This window comes from Marmota marmota, unplaced genomic scaffold, assembly GCF_001458135.2.
Source record: "Marmota marmota marmota unplaced genomic scaffold, marMar, whole genome shotgun sequence".
In the NCBI taxonomy this organism is placed as follows: Eukaryota; Metazoa; Chordata; class Mammalia; order Rodentia; family Sciuridae; genus Marmota; species Marmota marmota.
In genome coordinates, this window is record NW_026000001.1 from 4,758,134 (window position 1) to 4,777,148 (window position 19,015).

The following is a 19,015-nucleotide window of genomic DNA, read 5'->3' on the forward strand; positions in this document are numbered from 1 at the left end:
GAGCACAGGTGAGGGCCTCCACCTGGCCTGCCCTGCCCACCACCTCCCCTCCCACCACCTCCCCTCCCACACACACCTGCCCACTCACACTCCGCAGGGCACGGGGCTGTAGTGCAAGCTGCTCGTGGGGAGGCCACACAGGTGAGGCCAAGGGCCTTCCCCAGCTGGCGCCCGTTCACAGTGGGCAGAGGCCCCCACCGGAGTTGCCACCTCCACTCGTGGGGCCTGTGGGCCATAGTGAGAGGCCCTGGCTGTCACTCACCTGAGCCAGTGGATGAGGTGCATCAAGGGTGGGGTCCACCACACCTCCCCTTCCTGGGGAGCATGTGGGTGGCCAGTGGTTGGGGTCAGAATCAAGCCCCTGGGCTTACTTGTGCGGCTAGCTTTGCTATCAGACAGCCCGGAGGAGGATTCGGGGTTTCTGCAGACACGACCATAGCAAAGAAGACTCATGTGCGCCCAGACACAGGCTGACGGCGGTGCTGTGGTCCTGGCCCCGCACAGCCACAGGGCACAGCCGTGGCCTGCTTGGTTCAGGAAGAACCAATGCGGCGGGGGGGGGGGTGTCCCCAGTACTCACTCTGCAGCCCAGAGTTTCAGGGCTGCTGCATGACCACACTGCAGACCTGGGCTCAGGAACCAGGCTCCAAGCTGTAGAGACGCTGGGCAGCTGCCCGCTCCCCTAGGCCTCAGCTTACCCATCACTGCCTCAAGGCAGCCCGAGCACCCCAACCTTGGCCCCCAGGCCTGAGGACTCCGGGCCCGTCTGTGGGACCTGGCAGGCCAGCTGGGGAGGACCTGGGACACATGACACAGTGAGCCCCGCCTTGCCCCATCCCTCTAGGCGCCTGGATCCTGACCAGCGCTCTCCGTGTGGGCCTGGCCCGGCATGTCGGCCAGGCTGTGCGTGACCACTCCCTGGCCAGCACGTCCACCAAGGTCCGCGTGGTGGCCATTGGCATTGCCTCGTTGGGCCGCATTCTGCACCATCAACTTCTAGATGATGCCCAGGTAGTAGTTGGCTCATGGTACCACGGCCTTGGGGTCTTGGTGGGCCTGGGCGGCTGGAAGGCACAGTGGACAGGCCAGTCCCTGCCCTCAGGGACTCTCCACGGGCAGCAGGGGCTTAGGGCCACAGAGTGAAGGCTCCAGGGGGGAGGACACAGAGCTGGAGATGGAGGGGGTCGAGCCCGGGGCCGCGGGTCCAGCACGCGCCAGCAGGTGGCAGCATGGCTCAGAGGGCAGATCCTCTGGAGGTGGACCTGGCTCTCAGGGGGTCCACAGGGGCACAACCTGGCCACAGTCCCAGAGCCCTGTGAAACCCTGGGCGTGTGGCTTTGCTTCCTGGTCCCTCTTCACATCCCCCACCCAAGGGGTCTGCCACATGGCCAAATAGAGGCCCAGGCAGCTGCAGCGAAGTCTGGACTCCAGCCCAGAAGAGTCTAGAGGGAGGAGTTTCTGCAGTCCTGGCCGTCTCCATGATTCTGTGTGTCCAGGAGGCCTGGGCCCAGCAGCTCAGCCTCCTTCCGCCTGAGCCCATGCCGCTGCGGCCCTGTGCATGTGTGGGGGAGGGGCAGACCTGGCCACAGGGCCTAGCGACTCTGCCACCTGAGGCTCTCCCCCCTACATGGCACAGGAGAACACCCCCATCCACTACCCAGCCGACGATGGGGGCAGCCAGAGCCCCCTCTGCGCCCTGGACAGCAACCTCTCTCACTTCATCCTGGTGGAGCCGGACACCCCAGGGAAGGGGGACGGGTTGGCAGAACTGCGGCTGAGGCTGGAGAAGCACATCTCGCAGCAGAGGACCAGCTATGGGGGTAAGGCCTGCTCCAGCCACCAGGGCCGCAGGGGACTTGGAGCAGTGGGGTGGGGGAGCCCCGCGGAGAGGGAAGGATCTTCTAGGCAAAAGGCCCCCAGCACTCCTGAGCATCGAGACCTAGGCGACCAGGCCTGGGAGGAGGAGGGGGCCGGGCGGGGGTGGCAGAGCGGCTTAGCTGGGCAGAGCAGTCCCAGCTGGGCAGTGACACCCCAGCCAGACGGCAGGGCAGCCTGGCCCCATTTTTGTTGGGGCTGTCCTGGCTGCAGGCTCTGGCCATGGACTTGGATCTTTGAGAAGGAAAAAGAGACCTGTAAGTCCGGAGGCCCATACCACCACCTGCCATGAGGCAATCTGCCACCAGGAGGCAGCGTTGGCCAGTGGCAGGCTCCAGAGCTGAACTTACTAGGGAGACACTAGTGTGAGTGACGTTTGTAGATAAGGTACAATGGGTACGAGTGATGTAAATATCAATGCACAGAATGGAATTGTCTGCATGCCATCTGAGCATGCCCCAGCAGTGGGAATGAGGTGGGAGGGCAGCCCTGCCTCCCCAGCAGGCCCAGGCACCTGTGACCAGCCCAGTTTACCCTGGCAGTTCAGTCGGGAGGCCCCCTCATGGTCAGAGGGCGCCCAGCCCCCAGCTCCCCAGCGGGTGATCCAGGCTTCTCCTGCAGTGTGCGGTGACCCGGGGTCCTTCTGGAAGACCCTGGCAGGTCCTGGCTCCTCGGGGACTTCATACGTGGAAGTCTCATTGTCAGCTCCTGTTTGGGGGCACAGCCTGGAAAAGGCCCCCGCTCTGCCTCTTGGAGTTGCTCAGGGTGCCTGCTGGGGGGCAGCAGCCCCGCTGGGCATCCTGCGCTGGCCGAGAGGCTGCCCAGCTCCTCTGGTGCAGCCAAGGAGTGTGCCATTACCTTTGCCTTCCCTTGTATCTAAGTGGCCAGGTGAGGAAGGTGTTGGGGCAGGAGATGGGCCAGGTTTGGCTACATGCATGCGTGAATATGGTGTGAGCCCCACTACGGCGTATAATTGTAACATATCAACCAAAAAAAGAAAAGTAAAATTTAAAAACGGCCATACACTTGCTCTAGCCACAGGGGGCCATCTTGGACAGTACAGGTGTAGAATTGGTCCCTTTGGTCCTGGGATTTGACATAGAGCCTGAAGCCTTTCATGACAAAAAGCCTCTGACCATCCTGTGCCCAGAAACGTGCTAGCTCGAGAGTCTGGGGTCTGGGTGGTCACCCACATCATGAGGAGGGTCCCCAGGCTCCTCCTCACCTCCCCAACTGGGTCCATCCTGGGTATCTGGAGGAACTTCATGGCTGCTTCATCTGCAGGCACTAGTAGCATCGAGATCCCTGTCCTTTGCCTGCTGGTCAATGGTGACCCCAGCATCCTGGAGGTAGGTGCTGGGAAGGAAGTGGGGGTTGGGCTGAAGGCCCCTGAATGTCCAGAGCATCCTGCAGGGAGTGGCAGGTCCCCAGGCAGGGAGGGATGAGGATGTCCCCAAATGTACATGCAGATATCACTTGGAGTGACTCAGGGTCCACTCTGCCCCTATCCCAGAGGATTTCCAGGGCTGTGGAGCATGCTGCCCCCTGGCTGATCCTGGCAGGCTCAGGTGGCATCGCCGACGTGCTTGCTGCCCTGGTGAGCCAGCCCCACCTCCTGGTACCCCAGGTGGCTGAGAAGCAGTTTAGAGAGAAGTTCCCCAGTGAGCATTTCTCCTGGGAGGCCATCGTGCACTGGACCAAGCTGGTACGTGCTGCCTGGGGACTCGGGAGGGGCTGATCTTCCTCCTCTGTCCTCCAACTCATCTTGGGGTGGGCTGGCTCTTGGGGATTCCTGCCAGTGCAATCTCTGTGCCCACCCACCACTGCCAGGACCCCATGTTGCTTCTGCTCCGGCCCTTGTGGGGTAGAGGGATTTGGCAACCAGCTCCTGGGTCTGTGGGTGGTCCTGAGCCGGGCCCAGTGGGTGGTGGGCACACATTCACCCAGCTGGGGACTCTGCTGGGCTCCATGCTGGCCCACTGCCACCAGTCGTGCCATGGGTGCCCTTCGGGGCCTCTCCTGGTGTCCACAGCTACAGAACATCACCTCTCACCCGCACCTGCTTACCGTGTACGACTTCGAGCAGGAAGGCTCTGAGGACCTGGACACCGTCATCCTCAAAGCACTGGTGAAAGGTGAGAGGAGCAGGGTGTCTTCTCAACAGCACTTAGGCCACTTAGGGCCAGGTGGCCCACCAGCATTCATGGTGGACACCTGCCTGCCCTTCCCAGGTGGGGAAGGTGACACACGTCCATGAGGTGCTCTGTGCTGGGGAATCCGATGACACACACACACACACACACAGTTTAAAAATATCTAAGGCGCTCCGTCCGTCCAGTGGTTTCTACCTCTTCACCAGTCCTGTACCATCACCACTCCAGAACTCCGTCACTCCAAACAGTCCCACCCCCACAGCCACCCTCCACTGTCCCATGCCCCCACCGCCTCTCTGCTTTTGACCTCTGTGGACTTGACCACTAGGGGCATTGCAGAGAAATGGGGAACAGTGCCTGGCCTCTGCATCTGACTTCCCTCCCTCGGGGTCTTCAGGGCCCCAGATCACAGCAGGTGCCAGAACACCCTTCCAGACTGAGCAGTAACCCCCTTCTGTGGACAGACCCCAGCGACTGTGGCCTGGGAGTGAGGGCAGTGTTCCATTGTCACTCCTGGTGCTTTAGACAGACAGACAGGGAGGCTGACCTCAGGCAGCTGGACACAGGCCCAAGGCTGGGAGGGGCAGGGCTGGGTGAGGGGTGGGGACATGCTTGAGGGAGGGCCCTTCCAGGGATGCATTGGGATTGTGGGTGGTTCTGGGCTTAGTGCCCCTCCCACGAAGAGGAGGCCCAAGGAGCCCTCTCTGCAGGCGTCCCTCACGGGTTCCCACCAGCCAGCTGGGTCCCAGCAGCCTGAGAGCCCGAGGCCTGGCACCTTGGCACTCTACCCTCCACCCTCCTCTCAGGAGGAGGTCCCCAGGCAGGACCAGCCAGGTGCTGCAGGACCCCACACCAGTGACCCTGAAGGGCCAAGTTGTGGGTGAAAGCCATTCCCCATGGAGGGAGTGTGGGATGTGGGAACATGCTGCCCCACACTGTCCATGGGAGGAGGACTTGGACCAGCAGTGCTGGGCAGTGACCACAATATCTGGATGGCATCTGAGGCCCCGTTACTGTGAGGGTCCCTTCTGCTTCATTGGACCTGGTCCTAAAGGGGACAGGGCGCCCGTGGGGCCTGGCTTTTCACCGTCTTGTGCTCTTGATGGGCAGTGGCCACTTCCCTTCAAGTCTCCTCAAATCCCAGCACAGACCTCCAGTTTCTGCATCCTGGGCTCTGGGGGCTCTCAGCTTCCTCCCACTCTCCCCCCAGCCTGCAAGAGCCACAGCCAAGAGGCCCAGGACTACCTGGATGAGCTCAAGCTGGCCGTGGCCTGGGACCGCGTGGACATCGCCAAGAGTGAGATCTTCAGTGGGGACGTGGAGTGGAAGGTGCCTCCCTGGCCCCACCTGTGCTGCATCCTGATCCCTGATTCTGGCTAAAACAGGCAGGGCCCATTCTGGGGGCAGGGACAGCCAGGTCCTGGAGCTGCTGACTGGCCCATTCTGGCCCAGCTGTTGCAGCCGCAGGGGCAGGCTGGTGTGGGCCAGCCCGAAGCCCAGGGCTCCCAATGCCCTTGGTGTTCACCAGCACATCCGGACCCTTCCTGCCCTGGAGCAAGCTTGCCCACCCTGTGCCAGCCCTAGCTTAGGGGACAGGCAGAGATGTCCTGGGGAGGGGATCGTGCTGGCTAGCCCTGGACAGGGCTCCTGGGCTGCGGCCTCTTGGCCTTTACACTCACTATCCCCATCTCCCTCCCTTGGGTGGGTCCAGTCCTGCGACCTGGAGGAGGTGATGATGGATGCCCTGGTGAGCAACAAGCCCGAGTTCGTGCGCCTCTTTGTGGACAGCGGTGCCAACATGGCCGACTTCCTGACGTATGGGCGGCTGCAGCAGCTCTACCGCTCTGTGTCCCCCAAAAGCCTGCTCTTTGACCTGCTGCAGCGTAAGCATGAGGAGGGCCGGCTGACGCTGGCTGGCCTGGGTGCCCAGCACTCCCGGGACCTGCCTGCAGGGCCACCCACCTTCTCCCTGCACGAGGTCTCCCGTGTGCTCAAGGACTTCCTGCATGATGCCTGCCGCGGCTTCTACCAGGACAGCCGGGCGGCCGGCCGGAGGAAGGCGGTGCGTAGGGGCGCAGCAGGGGTTGGGGCCTGGGCCGTGCCTGGAGCCTTATGTCCACATGTCCTCCAGGAGAGGGGGCCGGCCAAGAGGCCCACCGGCCAGAAGTGGCTGCTGGACCTCAACCAGAAAAGCGAGGACCCCTGGAGGGACCTGTTCCTATGGGCTGTGTTGCAGAACCGCCACGAGATGGCCAATTACTTCTGGGCCATGGTGAGCAGTGGCCACGGGGCCCTGGGTTGAGTCTGGGCTTCCTCAGGATTCCTGGGAGGAGGGGACTGGGTGGGCCAACCTCCTGAGACCCCATCTCCTAGGGCCAGGAGGGTGTGGCAGCAGCCCTGGCCGCCTGTAAAATCCTCAAAGAAATGTCCCACCTGGAGACAGAGGCAGAGGTGGCCCGCACCATGCGTGAGGCCAAGTACGAGCAGCTGGCCCTGGGTAAGTGACAGTGGGCAGGCCAACTGTGGGAGAGGCGTGGGAGGGTCAATGAGGGGCCTGGGCTCCCCTCAGGCCATTGCCTCTTGGCCTCCCTGGTGGAACAGGACGGGTGGCTCCTCCTGGCGGTGGAGCTCAGCCCTGGAGTCCTAAATGAGAAAGCGTGTGGTAGAGACAGCACAGCCCCATGTCCCTGGCCCCACGCTGGGTCCTGCTGCAGGGTGGAGGACATTCGGGGTGACAGTTATGACAGGAGAGGAGAGGGGCTGGAGAAGGACAAAGGTTAGGTAAGGGGCTGGGCAGCCAGGCAGGGAGGCCTGAGGGGGCAGAAGACAGGGTGGGCATGGGCACGTCACGCAGACAGGGCCCGCTGGGCAGACCTCTTCTCCGAGTGCTACAGCAACAGTGAGGACCGGGCCTTCGCCCTGCTGGTGCGCCGCAACCACAGCTGGAGCCGGACCACCTGCCTGCACCTGGCCACCGAGGCGGACGCCAAGGCCTTCTTTGCCCATGACGGCGTGCAGGTAAGGGGCGGCCAGGGGAAGGCCGCTGGGGCGACGTGGGCTGGAGGGGCCCAGGCAGCCGTGGACGGCCAGGCCCCTCCCCACATCCCAGCAATGAAGGGGCTGGGCATGGTGACTCAGCTCCTGCGCCCTCTGCCAGCCGGACTCTTCCTGCCTATGGAGACCTCACTTCCTCAGAGTAGGCCCCTGGGCTCCAGCAGTCCCTTAGTGAAGCTTCACAGCAGGACACGATCCACGCTTCCAGGAGGATCCCTGGCTTCCCACCAGGATGGGGCCGGGGTGGGCTTGGGAGGGGCCTCTCCAGCTGGCCTGGGAAAGCACTTGCATTCGCCAGGTGCCTGGGGAAGGACGTTCCTGGCGGAGGGCACAGCATGGGCCAGGTGGGCAGGGGACAGCCAATGAGTGTGTCTTTATTTCAGGCGTTCCTGACCAAGATCTGGTGGGGGGACATGGCTGCCGGCACACCCATCCTGCGGCTGCTGGGCGCCTTCACCTGCCCTGCTCTCATTTACACCAACCTCATCACCTTCAGGTGGGTCAGGCTGGCCACAGCCAGGTGCCAGAGTCTCTGTCCCCCTGCCCACAGCCCCTGTGTTCAGTGGGGCACATGGGCCTTCATTCTTCTTAGCAGACCCAGCACTTTGCTGGCTGGGAGCCCAGGGCTGAGCAGGTGCCCTTCCTGAGGGCTCTGAGCGTCCCTCTGTACCACAGTAAGGAAACCCCTCTGAGGACGGGCCTGGAGGACCTGCAGGAGCTGGACAGCCTGGACACAGAGAGGAGCCTGCTGTGTGGCTCGGGCAGCCGGTCAGGGGCTGAGGGAGCTGGGTAGGGCAGACGGGCTGGTAGGGGTGGCAGGAGGCTGGACCCTGCTGGGCAGAGGTGGGCTCCAGGGACACAGCCTCCAGGGCCAGCCTCACAACAGTGGCCTCCTTTGCACCGGCACAGGGTGGAGGAGCCAGTGGAGACACCAAGGGGTGCAGGTGACCGAGGCCCGCAGGCTGCCTTCCTGCTCACACGCTGGCGGAAGTTCTGGGGGGCACCGGTGACTGTGTTCCTGGGGAACGTGGTCATGTACTTCGCCTTCCTCTTCCTTTTCACCTACGTCCTGCTGGTGGACTTCAGGCCACCTCCCCGGGGGCCGTCTGGGCCCGAGATCACCCTCTACTTCTGGGTCTTCACACTGGTGTTGGAGGAAATCCGGCAGGTCAGTGGCCAGCCCAGCCCTGGGCCCTTGGCCCTTGGCTCTGTAGCTGCAGGCTGTGTGGCCACAGGCAGGTGGGGCCTCGGGTCTTCCTAGAGCCCTGAGCCCCAATCCCTGTCACGTCCTGAGCCCAGCTCCAGACTGAGCCTGACCATGGTCTCCCAGATCCTGGCCTGAACCCATAGCTGGGCCTGGATACCCCCCATAAAATGGTCCTGGACTTTGATCACAGAGAGCCCTGACTCCCAAGTCCAGTTTGGTCTGCTTTTGTCCCCAGACTTAGCCCTGAATAGGTCAATCCGAACTATGAAAGGAGTCCTCCCTGGTACTTGCAGACCCCAGCCTGGGCCAGCCTGGGCAGCTGTCACCAGACTGTTCCCTCTCCCAGGGCTTCTTTACCGATGAGGACACACACTTAGTAAAGAAGTTCACTCTGTACATGGAGGACAACTGGAACAAGTGTGACATGGTAGCCATCTTCCTGTTCACCGTCGGTGTCACCTGCAGGTCCGTGGTGTCACCTTGCGGCCTCTCAGGGGCTGGTGGGCAGGCTTCCTGTGAAGTCACTCAGGCCTCTGGAGGCCTGGCAGCTGCCTTCTGGTCAGTGAGCTGTGGGGAAGGGTCTTCCCCTCTCTGAGGACCAGCAGCCCTGTGCAGCCTGTGTCCTCCTCCAGGATGCTGACCTCCTTATTTGAGGCCGGCCGGACCATCCTTGCCATCGACTTCATGGTATTCACGCTTCGGCTCATCCACATCTTTGCCATTCATAAGCAATTGGGCCCCAAGATCATCATTGTGGAGAGAATGGTGAGCCCCCACCTGGGCCTGACCCTGGGAGGTGGTCAGTCCCCACCTGGGCCCGACTCTGGGTAGAAGAATCCCCCAGACCTGGGATTCCCACTGGGTGGTAATGAGCCCCAGAATGCCCATCCAAGTGGACACTGACACCCCTAATCTCTGTCCCTTGTCCTCAAGATGAAGGATGTCTTCTTCTTCCTCTTCTTCCTGAGTGTGTGGCTCGTGGCCTACGGTGTGACCACCCAAGCGCTGCTACACCCCCATGACGGCCGCCTGGAGTGGATCTTCCGCCGCGTGCTCTACCGGCCCTACCTGCAGATTTTTGGGCAGATCCCCCTGGATGAGATTGACGGTGCGCCCACAGCCAGGCAGGAGTGGACTGGTGGGGCCCTTCTGCCAGTGTGGATTAGCAGCCCAGGACACTGGCTCCCCAGAGGGGTCTGCTGAGGTCATGGGCCTGCCTGGAGCTGGCCGAGATGAAGAAGTCCCCGAGGCCAGTGTCCCCCCACCACCCCGCCCCCGTGCCCTGCACGCCTGTGTAGGCCAGGCCCAGACCCACAGCAGGGGCAGGGCCAGCCCCAGCAGGAGGCCCCAGCCTCACCCTCAGGCAGGGAGCTGAGACCTGGAAGACCACAGGCTGACAGGGACTTACTTCCTGCCTGGCAGGCCAGGGACAGGCCTAGCCTGGGGTCATCCGGAGAGGGGGTAAAGGGTGGGCAAGCACAGAACAGAGTCATTCAGGCCACCCTGACCATCCTGGGAGCTTCATGGCCAAGGTCTCCCTGTCACCCTCCAGAGGCCCAGGGTGGTGAGGCCCTTCCCGACAGCACCCTTGCTTCTGCTGGGGACCCACCCACGTGTGTGTGCCACCTATTGTCATCAGGGGCATGTGGCCTGTGGTGTGGGTGTCCCCAAGCCAGGCCCTGTACTTGAATGGGGCTGGCGGGGCCCTGGGAACTCGCTCCAGACAGGGCGTGCAGCGTGTTGCGGAAGGCAGCTGCTTGCCTGGGCTCTTGGGCTGATGGATGGAGGCAGGGATGGGCCTGTGCCAGCCTGTGGGGGTGCCAAGGCTTGGAGATGGGGCGCAGGGTGGGGCCACCCTGGCCATGGGGCCATCGTGGCAGGATGGGCAGCAGAGGTCTGACCCCAGCTGTCCCTGGAGGAGGCCAGACCAGCCATCGTGGCATGTGACAGATACTTGTCAATGGATGACGGTGAGATCGGAGCAAACACAGGCCTCCGCGGTGGGCAAGGGCTGGAAACCAGCTCCCAGCGGGTGCTCAGTGGGCCACGGTCTGAGGCTGTTTTCTTAGCGCCCCTCAAGGACCACTTTCTCCAGCCCCTCCTGCTCTCCACCTGCTCCGCCCTCACCCTACGGCCCACACATTCCAGCCCCACTGGGCCTCTGAGGCAGGAGGACAGGGTGGACGCCTCAGCCAGGTCAGGGTGGGGTCCTCCTTCCTCAGGGGTAATGTCCAGCCCACTCAGCCCCAGCTGTCTGCCCTCCGCACTGGATAAGGAGACAGACCTGGGCTAGTCCCTCTCTTACTGGGACAGTGCCACCTGGGAAGGCACAGGCTAGAAAGGTCTGTGGGGCTGCCGGGAACACCACAGGCATAGCCACCGTGGTCAGGCTTCACTGAGCGCCCTTGCCCATGTCCTCTCCCCTCTGGGCCCTCAGGCACAGACCCCAGCCCTTCCTGAGATCACTGTGCCGCCTGGTAGACAGTTACTCTCTCACTCCTGGGCCCAGAGGGAAACCGAGGTCCAGCAGCTCCCCACCGCCTGTGGGCCCGGGGCCCCCCTCCGCACACTTCCAGCTGGGTCTTTCCCCTGGGCTTCTGGGCCAGGGGCAATTTGGTTTCCAGCAGGCCTAGTGGCGCCTTCTCAAATCTGGGGATAGGGGTGGGGTCTCCTTACCTCCCAGAGGCTTCCATCAGACAGATTTACAGCATCACAAGCGCCAGCTTCTCTAGGGCGCCAGGAGGAGGGAGGAGGCTCATGAATCAGTGCCTGGAGGAGATTCATGGGTCGAGGGCTGCCAGGGTGCCCGAGGAGGGGGCAGGGTGGGGCCTGGCCCTCCCCAGCTACAGCATGAACCCCCACACACTGCCTTCTAACTCACTCTGGTGACAAGGCAGGAATTTGTGCCAGTGAGGGAGTCCTAGGGACACTGGTACACAGGTGACCTGGAGAGTGGAGGCCCCGGGGTGGCCTGGAGTCAGTCACAGCCCAGAGACCCAGAGGGGTAGGCACCAGAACACACTGGAATGTACAGAAGAGAGTACCGTGTGCTCACACGCAGACACCCACAGCACACACGTGCAGAGACAGATGCGCATGTCCAGGCCCATGGAGCTCAGTCTGACGGCTCCCGGATGGCACTGCGGCCCAGAGTGGGCTGTGTCAAGGGTCAGCAGTGATCCTGAAAGGCGGTAGACTTTCCTGGAGCTTGGAGCCCCATGGTGGGCTTCCCAGGCAGGGATGGAGGAGTTAGTTCATACAGTCACCAGATGCTGCTCCCTGATTTTTCAGTTCCACCTCCCTGGTCTTCGGTTCCACACTCCAGGGCTGTGGCTCCTGGTGGAAGCCAAGCAGAGTGGGATATGTGCACTGGTGCCGGGCAGCCCGCCTGTCTGGTTGCCAGGACTGGGGCTTCCACCATGGGCTTCCAGTGCGAAATGCCCAGGCGGTGCTGTGGGAACCACGACACTGGGTCACCTCACCAGCATTCTGTGTCCTGGTGGCCGCAGCCTCAGGACAGGGCCCCCAAGTCTGAAAGTGCCCACTGGTCGGTCTTGCAGAAGCTCGTGTGAACTGTTCCGTCCACCCCCTGCTGCTGGAGGACTCGCCCTCCTGCCCCAACCTCTATGCCAACTGGCTGGTCATCCTCCTGCTGGTCACCTTCCTGCTGGTCACCAACGTGCTGCTTATGAACCTGCTCATCGCCATGTTCAGGTGCCATGTCCTGCCCCTCCCAGGCCACCTGCCCTCGCTGCACCAGCCCTGTCCTGCTACTGTGGAGCAGGCAGGTGGAGGGTGGGTCCTTGGCACTTGCTGAGGGGCTCAACTCCCTGGCCCCAAAGCCAAGGGTGAGACCAGAGTGTGGGGAGGGGTGCAGTCCGCACTGTAAGCCCACTCAGGTTCCACAGCCACTGCCTCCTCCCAGGAAGCAGGGCCCAGGGCTCAGGGGCTGGGGGCTCGGGGGTACGGGGTGTGGCCCAAGCCTACCCAGGGGGCAGAACGGCAGGGGAAGAGGCCAGTGGGTGGACCCTCTCTGCAGTACACCCAGAGACGGGAGAGCGTGCAGGACCTCTGCTTCGGAAAGGGCCCAGACTGCTCCTGGCACAGGGGGGTCAGGGTCACACGTGCTGAGGAGGTGGAGGCTAGTGGGCTGAGGGGTCTGGCCATGTGTCCCCACAGCTACACGTTCCAGGTGGTGCAGGGAAACGCCGACATGTTCTGGAAGTTCCAGCGCTACCACCTCATCGTGGAATACCACGGGCGCCCGGCCCTGGCCCCACCCTTCATCCTCCTCAGCCACCTGAGCCTGGTGCTCAAGCGCGTCTTCAGGAAGGCAGCCCAGCAAAAGCAGGAGCACCTGGGTGAGGCACCTGTTGGACACCACCCATCCTGAGGGCCTGCCGCCCGTCAAGGTGCCACGGGGAGGCCAGGGTCCTGGGGTCCCGCAGCTCCACTGTCTAGGCTGATCAAAGTCCCAGGTCCGGAGGAGATGGACACAGGCCCAGCCTGTCTTGCAGCAGCTTGGGGAGGGGGGTCTCTGCCAGGGGCCACCTCATGACCTGCCCAGCGGCACCTGCCCCTGGGTCCACCTCCTGGCTCCAGCAAGACTCCCTGCTGCTCCCACCTCCCCAGAGCGAGACCTGCCGGACCCCCTGGACCAGAAGATCGTCACCTGGGAGACTGTTCAGAAGGAGAACTTCCTGAGCAACATGGAGAGGAGGAAGAGGGACAGTGAGGGGGAGGTGCTGCGGAAAACCGCCCACAGGTACACACCTGGGGCTGCCCAGGAACGGAAAGGGCCTTGCCCTGGTGGCAGGTGGACCCAGAGCAAGCCCAGCCCTGCTGACCTAGGTCTGCTGTGAGGGGCAGCAGACTTGGGTAGTGGTGCCCAGCCTGGGCATGGGGAAGACCACTGTCATTTTCACTGGTCAGCTTTGAGCTGCTTGAAAGCTGGAAGAGGACCTCCAGTGTCAGTAACCGGATCTGGGCGGAGGAACCAGGCGAGAAGCAGGACGCGGCTCGGTCCCTGGGCCCAGCAGCCCCACCTCTTGCCCACTTGAGGGGCTCTGCCAGGGACTAGCCTGCTCTGCAGCTGGGACACTGGCCAGGGAGCAGGGCCCCTCCCTTCTGGGGACCGAGTGGTCTGAACCCAGCCCTGGCTCCAGGGGACCTTTCCCTGATGCCTGTTGGGGGGATCTCCTGCCCTGTGCCCCCTCTTGCTGTTGTGGTCAGGCAGGGCAGGGCCCAGCCCCTGGGAGGGCACAGAAGTGCTCTACATGCAGACTGGCCATGTGCTGAGTGGTCGTGGATGCGACCATTCCTAGAGCCATGGGTCCCACTTGGGAGAGCAGGACAGGAAGGGGCCAGCACATCAGACTCAGTACCCAGAGGCCTGGGGGGTAGGCGAGGGAGGACAGGCGGCCCCCATATGGAGTAATGGCTGTCATGGCCCACAGCTGCCCTTGCTTATCCACAGAGTGGACTCTGTTGCCAAGTACCTCGGGGGCCTGAGAGAGCAAGAAAAGCGGATCCGGTGTCTGGAATCACAGGCAAGCAGCAACTCCAGGCCCTGGTGCTTCCTGGGGTCAGGCTGTCCACCTGTGCTGTGGGCACATCCCTGAGCCCAACATCCAAATTGATGGGCTGGCTGGGCCAGGGCCTGGACAGAGTGGTGGACTCCTGTGGACGTGGCCGGCGAGTCCCAGGACAGAGGTGCACGTGGGCCTGTAACTGCCCAACCCCCAGTCACCCGAAAGTCTAAGTGCCCTCCCAGAGCTGGTCTTGCAGATCCTCATGGAGGCCACACTGAGGAGGAGGGGTCCTGTGGCAGAGGGCCCTGGCAGTTGAGGGGGCAGACGGGTGGGCTCCACCAGCATGCCCTGGAATCTCCTGGCCCATCCACTTCCAGGTCAACTACTGCACGCTGCTCCTGTCCTCCATGGCTGACGTGCTAGCCCCGGGCAGCAACTACTGGAGTAAGTGCACAGCTGGCTGTGAAGTGGGCCTGGGCTCCTCCTCCCCAGCCACGTGGGCAGGCTGCAGGGCCCACAGGCCTCTTGATGCACTCTACCACCCCACTCAGTCTGGAGGCCGCTGGCCCCCTTGGCTGGCCACTACTCCTGGGATGCTGCAAGGTCCAGGGCATTGGCACCCTCAGATGTCAGATACACCCTGAGGCTCTGTCCAATATCTGCCTTACTGGGCTGCACTCTTGACCCTGCCAAGTGCCACCCTACTCACCCACAGCCCTGAGGACACCACCTTTGCTTGGGACTCCCAGCCTCCTCCACAGGCACCCACTCTGAGGCCACCACATCCTGCCCTTGCCTCCTAGGCCTGCCCAGCTGGCACTCAACAGCTGAGGTGGAGTCTCTCTTCCCACCAGGCTCTCGGCAATGTGGTAATGGGAGCCAGCAGGCCCCTGCTGGCCACGGAGATGGCCCTGGTGGCAGAGAACACCCAGAGGCTGGCCAGCCACCCTCAGACAACTGAGCTGCTTGGCCTGCCATGCCACAGGCCCAACTAAGCCCAGGCCTGGCCCTTCACTGGTCATCCTGGGCCTTGGGGACACATTAACTTTCCCCCACCTCCACTGGAGGTCCCAGAGCAAAGTAGCCCTCCCAGCCTCATCAGAACACCTCTTCCTGAACATGTCCCTGTGAAGATGAATCATTCTCTCTTGACCTACCTGGGACCCCCAGCAGTATTGGTGGCAGTGTCCCTCACAGGATGAGTCCTCCATGTCCCTGTTTAAGACCTGGCTGGCCTGGCTTGGACAGCCAGTTCTGGCCAAACCCCAGGAAGTTGGGGGTTCCTTCCATCCAGGCTGGGCAGCTGCTTTGAGGCCTGCCCTGCCTCCACTTGTGTCATCTGATAAGAAACTATCTTTTCCTGAAACGCCTGTGATCAACATCTCTACCCCTTAAGACACAAAGGGCCCCTTAGGAGTCAGCTGATCGGCTCTTGGTGGGAAGGGCCAAGTGGCAATAGTAACCATCTACCCCCCACAGCTGGTATGGGGAGTGCTGGCACCCACGGCAGTGGTCTCAGAACACAGCCCAGACAGGTGCCCAATACTACTTTATTTTCAAAGAACCTGGAAACCACAACCCGCCAGCCCAGACCAAACTGGCTCCAAAGGATGGCTAAGGTGCCCAGGATGCTGAGTATCAGTACCTCCGAGGCAGTAGGAAGGCCTACTGCCCCATGCACGTGGAGCCTGACCTCCTGGAGTCCCCCACTCCAAGCAAAGTAACCAACTGGGTTGGTCCCTCCTTTCCTAAGGGATGAGTCCAGGAGTTAGGGCTGCCCATGCAAAACCACAACATAGTAGGCTAATCTGACCCCCAGATCCTGGGCATCATAGGGGAGACGTGGCCATTCCTTTTCGCCTTGCCCACCGCCATGGAGAACCATCCTTGTCCCCCCACTGCCCAGTTAGGAAGTCTCTAGCACTGACTTGTGGCATCTGTGCTCTAAATACAGGCCAGGTGTCCTGGCGGTACATCCTAGACATCTGTTACGTGTCCATCTTCACATACAGCCCAAGTGGGACTCATGGCCATGACAAGCACGGTCAGGGTTGGGAGAGCAGCCACCCAGGGTCCCTGCTCAAGCTCTAGCCTCACCACGCAGGACACAGGGATGGACGCTAGACTGTGAACTGCAGCCCTGGAAGGAACCGGGGCCTCAGCCTGCTGTTGCCACTTCAGTCCTTCTAGTGGATCCCCCAGTGACCAATGCAGGTCACTGAGACCCTCAGAGCAGCCCCACTAGGCGGGGAGGGTCAAGAGAGGCTGGAGGACAAACGAGGGCTGCCAGTAGAGCCCTCAGGGTGAGGGGCCCAGATAGACACAGAACCTGAAGAACAGCCAAAACTTTTATTGTCCCCCCATGGACACTGGGTAGCCAGAACTCTGACACCTCCTCCAGGCAGCTAATCAACTTCCTTACCAAGAGGATGATTCCCCATCCACCCCAGCAACCATGGCCCCATACTCCAGCCCACTCAGCAGTCTCTGCTTGGGCAGGCAATGGCAGTGTGGTCAGTCTGAGTGTCCCCCTCCCATCCCAGCCCCTGAGCTTTCAGGGCTGCTGCCCCTATTGCGCAGGTGCTCTCGGCTCCGCTTCTTGCTGCCATGGAAACCAACCATCTCCACCCCTGGGGGTCCTGGTGAGGATCCAGGGTGGACAGCCCCTGAAGATGTCCCCAAATCCTGTAGCCCCAGGGCACTACCACACTCCTCGGCCTCTGGGCTCCCGAGCCCAACCAGGTGGGCCAGCTCCACAGGACCCTCGCCCCCAACACCTGGCACATCCGCCTTCTTCAGGGCCCTCTTCCTCTCAGCTCTGGCCTCACCAACTCGGACGGGCTTGGTGAAGACGACTCTCCCCTCCCCACCGCTGGAGGGACGCTGGTTGAAGGAGGGCGTGTAGTCAGCGGGGACCGCCCGGCTGGCTGCCTGGTTGCTCTGCTCGCTGGCCTCGGCCACGTCTTCCAGGCTGTACTTGGTCCAGCGCTCAGGGTGAGCCACATAGTCAGGGAGAGGCGGCACCCTCGGAGGGTCAGGGTCTGCCGCTGGAGGGTGGCTCGAGGGCATCGGTGGCCGCTTGGGGCCACCGTTGTCACTCCTGCCGGTTGGAGCTGCAGAGGTCGGCCCCCGCCTGGCCGCCCCCTCCAGACAGTCAAAGATGCTGTGGCTTCGCTGGGAGAAGGTGGAGCTCACGCCTCTGAGGAGGAAGGGCCGCGCGGCGGCGCCGGGGAGGCCTGCCGGCGACCAGGGGGGCTGTGGGTGGCGAGCCCCTGGCAGGTGCATGCAGCAGTATGCCTCCCGAGCCCACCCTTTCTCCTGCNCCGGCACACTGGCGCGTCCGCCGCCGCCGGATGCGGTCCCTCCCGCCCCGCGCGGGGAGCTCTGGGAAAGTGAGTCCCCCCCGCCCGTCCTCGCGCCGCCTGAGGAACTACCGCTCCCACAAGGCCGCGACGGCCACCCTGAGGCCTGCCCGGACGCGCACTCGGCGCGCACACAGGGCTTTGCCAACGCTCCTCCCCACGGTCCCTCGGCTCCGGAAGTGACGAACAGGAAGGGGGCGGAGTCAAGACTGCGGTTCCCAGAGTGCCCCGGGGCTGCGGCTGGCCGTGCAGGCTGGCCGGAGTTCCAGTGCCGCCTGCTGGAGACCGCGAGTTCAGCGACCGCTTCTGACAAGGAAGTGCGTCATCGCACACCACGGGCGCGAATCCGTTCCGGGCGCACTTCCGGTACTGGCCGGAAGCGGTAGCAGTAGGCCGTGCTGTGCTGCGTTGGTCTGTCCGCAGGAGCAGGAGCCGGCGCCGTATAACGCTGACCGGTCGTGCACCCCCGAGTACTACGAATATTTTAGTGCTCAGTACTACTTTATTTTCAAAGAACCTGGACGCCACAACCCACCACCCCAGACCAAACTGGCTCCAAAGGATGGCTAAGGTGCCCAGGATGCTGAGTATCAGTACCTCTGAGGCAGTAAGAAGGCCTACTGCCCCATGCACGTGGAGCCTGACCTCCTGGAGTCCCCCACCCCAACGACCCGAGCCTGACCCGAGGCCTGACCCAGGAGGTGCTGGGCGGGGGGCGAGGCTCGGCCTTCCACGGCAGGTTCTCCCCTCAGTAGGCCACAGGCCCCAGCCGGGCGACATCCTTTGTCCCTTCCACCCGAGGGCGGCGTCTTCCCTCGGCTGAAGCACCACCCACCTCTGACCTTCCTCCACAAGGTCCTGTTGTGGCCTCTCCTGGAGACGCCCGTTCCTCAGCCTCCTGGTCTGCGGTGCACCTTTGGGACACCTTATCCCGCCCTGCCCAGAACCTTGCTAGGAATGAATGTTTTTGCTTCCAGAAGCCCACGTTGAAGCACCCCAGCTAGTAGGCAACACTGAGGGGGAGTAGGAAGGAGGAGGCACCTCTAACCATCAGCTAACCCCAGGGGCAAGGACGGGGCAGCGGTCCTTGCCGAGACCCTGCAGTGCTCCAGTGTAGGGCCTGGCTAGTTTCCAGAGTCGGACTCAAGGAGGCTGCTGGGTGCCAGTGACAGAATTCCACCCAGGTCCAGCCAATTAAATGTCCCAGTCAGTTTTTCATACTGCCCTACCGAGACTAAGGGGAAAGCAGCCTGGCCTAGGCTGGGGACCTCGAAGACAGGGGCATCTAGTCAAGCCCATTGGTTGTAAGAGATGGGACAAGGAGAAAAGGGTGGGTGTTGCCCAAAGACTGCTTAGCCTCAGAGCCTCAGTTCACCACTCTGGGCTGGGTGGGCCTCCAGGAGGCTTTAAAATTTTCCTCACCAGCCCCTTTAAAATACGGTTTTAGGCTGAGTGACCCAGCTTAATGGAATACTTAAGGCACCCAAATAGGGAGACATCCTGAAATGCTTGGGGGAGGGTCTTGCAGCTCTACCCCCAGCACATCATGTACTGAATTCCCTGTCTGGCCGCACTTGTTCCTCTGGGGATGCTGTGTCCAAGGGGTGAGGTGGGAGTGATGTCAAGACTGCTGTGGCAGCACAGAGCCCCAAAAAGGGTCATTCAGCACATGGGACTGTTCCCCAGAGTCCAGCCCTACCCACCCACTGTAGCCAGCAGCCCCTCTTGGGCCAGCTCCCCCTTGGCCTGGGAAAGTCCAGATCGGGGCCAAACTCACAATGGGCTCACCTGGCCTTGGGTGCTGCTGGCAGAGGAACTGGCTCCACAGTCCTG

General features: G+C 62.5%; 2 protein-coding genes across 7 annotated transcripts in view; one reads left to right on the forward strand and one right to left on the reverse strand.

The window, feature by feature from the left end:
* Positions 1 to 15,800, forward strand: part of Trpm5 (transient receptor potential cation channel subfamily M member 5) — an 18,392-nt gene extending 2,592 nt beyond the window's left edge. The window contains exons 3-23 of one of the 6 annotated variants that reach the window (XM_048807864.1): positions 845 to 1,011; positions 1,637 to 1,820; positions 3,160 to 3,224; positions 3,389 to 3,580; positions 3,908 to 4,010; positions 5,239 to 5,357; positions 5,740 to 6,090; positions 6,160 to 6,300; positions 6,402 to 6,525; positions 6,901 to 7,046; positions 7,466 to 7,578; positions 7,758 to 7,850; positions 7,992 to 8,250; positions 8,636 to 8,754; positions 8,922 to 9,054; positions 9,223 to 9,397; positions 11,850 to 12,003; positions 12,469 to 12,650; positions 12,922 to 13,054; positions 13,766 to 13,838; positions 14,198 to 15,800. In XM_048807864.1, coding sequence (XP_048663821.1) covers positions 845 to 1,011; positions 1,637 to 1,820; positions 3,160 to 3,224; positions 3,389 to 3,580; positions 3,908 to 4,010; positions 5,239 to 5,357; positions 5,740 to 6,090; positions 6,160 to 6,300; positions 6,402 to 6,525; positions 6,901 to 7,046; positions 7,466 to 7,578; positions 7,758 to 7,850; positions 7,992 to 8,250; positions 8,636 to 8,754; positions 8,922 to 9,054; positions 9,223 to 9,397; positions 11,850 to 12,003; positions 12,469 to 12,650; positions 12,922 to 13,054; positions 13,766 to 13,838; positions 14,198 to 14,464 — 3,293 coding nt within the window. In that variant the 3' untranslated portion in view covers positions 14,465 to 15,800. Of the gene's footprint in view, positions 1 to 123; positions 1,821 to 3,159; positions 3,225 to 3,388; positions 3,581 to 3,907; positions 4,011 to 5,238; positions 5,358 to 5,739; positions 6,091 to 6,159; positions 6,301 to 6,401; positions 6,526 to 6,882; positions 7,047 to 7,465; positions 7,579 to 7,757; positions 7,872 to 7,991; positions 8,251 to 8,635; positions 8,848 to 8,921; positions 9,055 to 9,222; positions 9,398 to 11,849; positions 12,004 to 12,468; positions 12,651 to 12,921; positions 13,055 to 13,765; positions 13,839 to 14,197 lie in introns of those variants that run through there. The other 5 variants (XM_048807863.1, XM_048807859.1, XM_048807861.1 and 2 more) reach the window with 5 other exon arrangements.
* A 350-nt stretch (positions 15,801 to 16,150) lies between these two features.
* Tssc4 (tumor suppressing subtransferable candidate 4) lies at positions 16,151 to 17,105 on the reverse strand. The gene has a single exon (XM_015503068.1). It carries the CDS (start codon positions 17,103 to 17,105, stop codon positions 16,335 to 16,337), a length of 771 nt encoding a protein of 256 aa, XP_015358554.1. The 3' UTR covers positions 16,151 to 16,334.
* Between the last annotated feature and the right edge of the window lie 1,910 nt (positions 17,106 to 19,015).

Coding starts and splice junctions, on each gene's coding strand:
- Tssc4 (XM_015503068.1), bottom strand. CDS start 17,105: ATGCACCTGCCAGGGGCTCGCCACCCACAGCCCCCCTGGTCGCCGGCA.